Genomic DNA, 817 nt, shown 5'->3' on the forward strand with positions numbered 1-817 from the left:
AGGTAAAAGAGTTAGTTATTGATCCCAAAAAACTAGCCTATCCTGTGAATACACCAAGAGAAAGGACAGTGTATAGTGTAAAAGATATACTGTCTGCTATTGACAAGAGAGAAGAGTTTTTAGTAAATTCTGATGGCACTAATGGTAAAAAGGTGAAGGAGATCCTACCTGATGAATCATTATCAGATATTAGTAACCTGTCACTATTAGGAGGACGTGATATTAAGGTAAGAAGACTTAATGCACATTATTTGGTTTATCTGTTTTATTGTAGGAATTATTAGGAGACACTTATACTCCAACAGATTACAATAAAGTTCAAGATCATAAGCTACTAGGTATTTGGTAGTTAATTAATACATGTAGTGTGTTTAAGTTTGCTTTTATTTTAGATATTAAAGATCTTGATATTGTCATTGAAGAATTAACAACAAATCAACACTTGCCCTGTGCTGTATGGCGTAGACTAGGTCTACAGTTAGGATTATACCATAAGCCTAGACTAGTGGATATAGATGAGAAGCATGGAGGAGATCCAGTAAAATGCTTTTATGAGTGTATGTCTGCCTGGTTAAGAGAAGAAGATAAAGTGAGAGAGAAAGGACGTCCCAGTTGGTCATCATTAGCTACAGCACTGGATACAATAAAAGAGAAACCTATTGCTAGTTACATTAGAGATAAATATTGTAGTGCTTCCTCACAGCTAATTATATGTGAATATTCATTGTAACTGCTATTAGTTTTTATGCTTATGTAATGTGGCTACTCGTAGGTGTTAAAAGTAATGTTTTTCCAAACAAAAAGTTGATAAGAAGAG

General features: G+C 33.7%; 1 protein-coding gene across 1 annotated transcript; it reads left to right on the forward strand.

Moving 5' to 3' along the window:
- Positions 1–274: 274 nt before the first annotated feature.
- LOC109590234 (uncharacterized) lies at positions 275–817 on the forward strand (the record flags this gene model as incomplete). The annotated part of the gene is made up of 2 exons (XM_020006155.1): positions 275–338; positions 393–817. Coding segments are annotated over 2 exons (402 nt in total), but the record flags the coding sequence as incomplete, so codon positions are not given.

Source organism: Amphimedon queenslandica, unplaced genomic scaffold, assembly GCF_000090795.2.
Source record: "Amphimedon queenslandica unplaced genomic scaffold, v1.1 AMPQUscaffold_10311, whole genome shotgun sequence".
Taxonomy (NCBI): Eukaryota; Metazoa; Porifera; class Demospongiae; order Haplosclerida; family Niphatidae; genus Amphimedon; species Amphimedon queenslandica.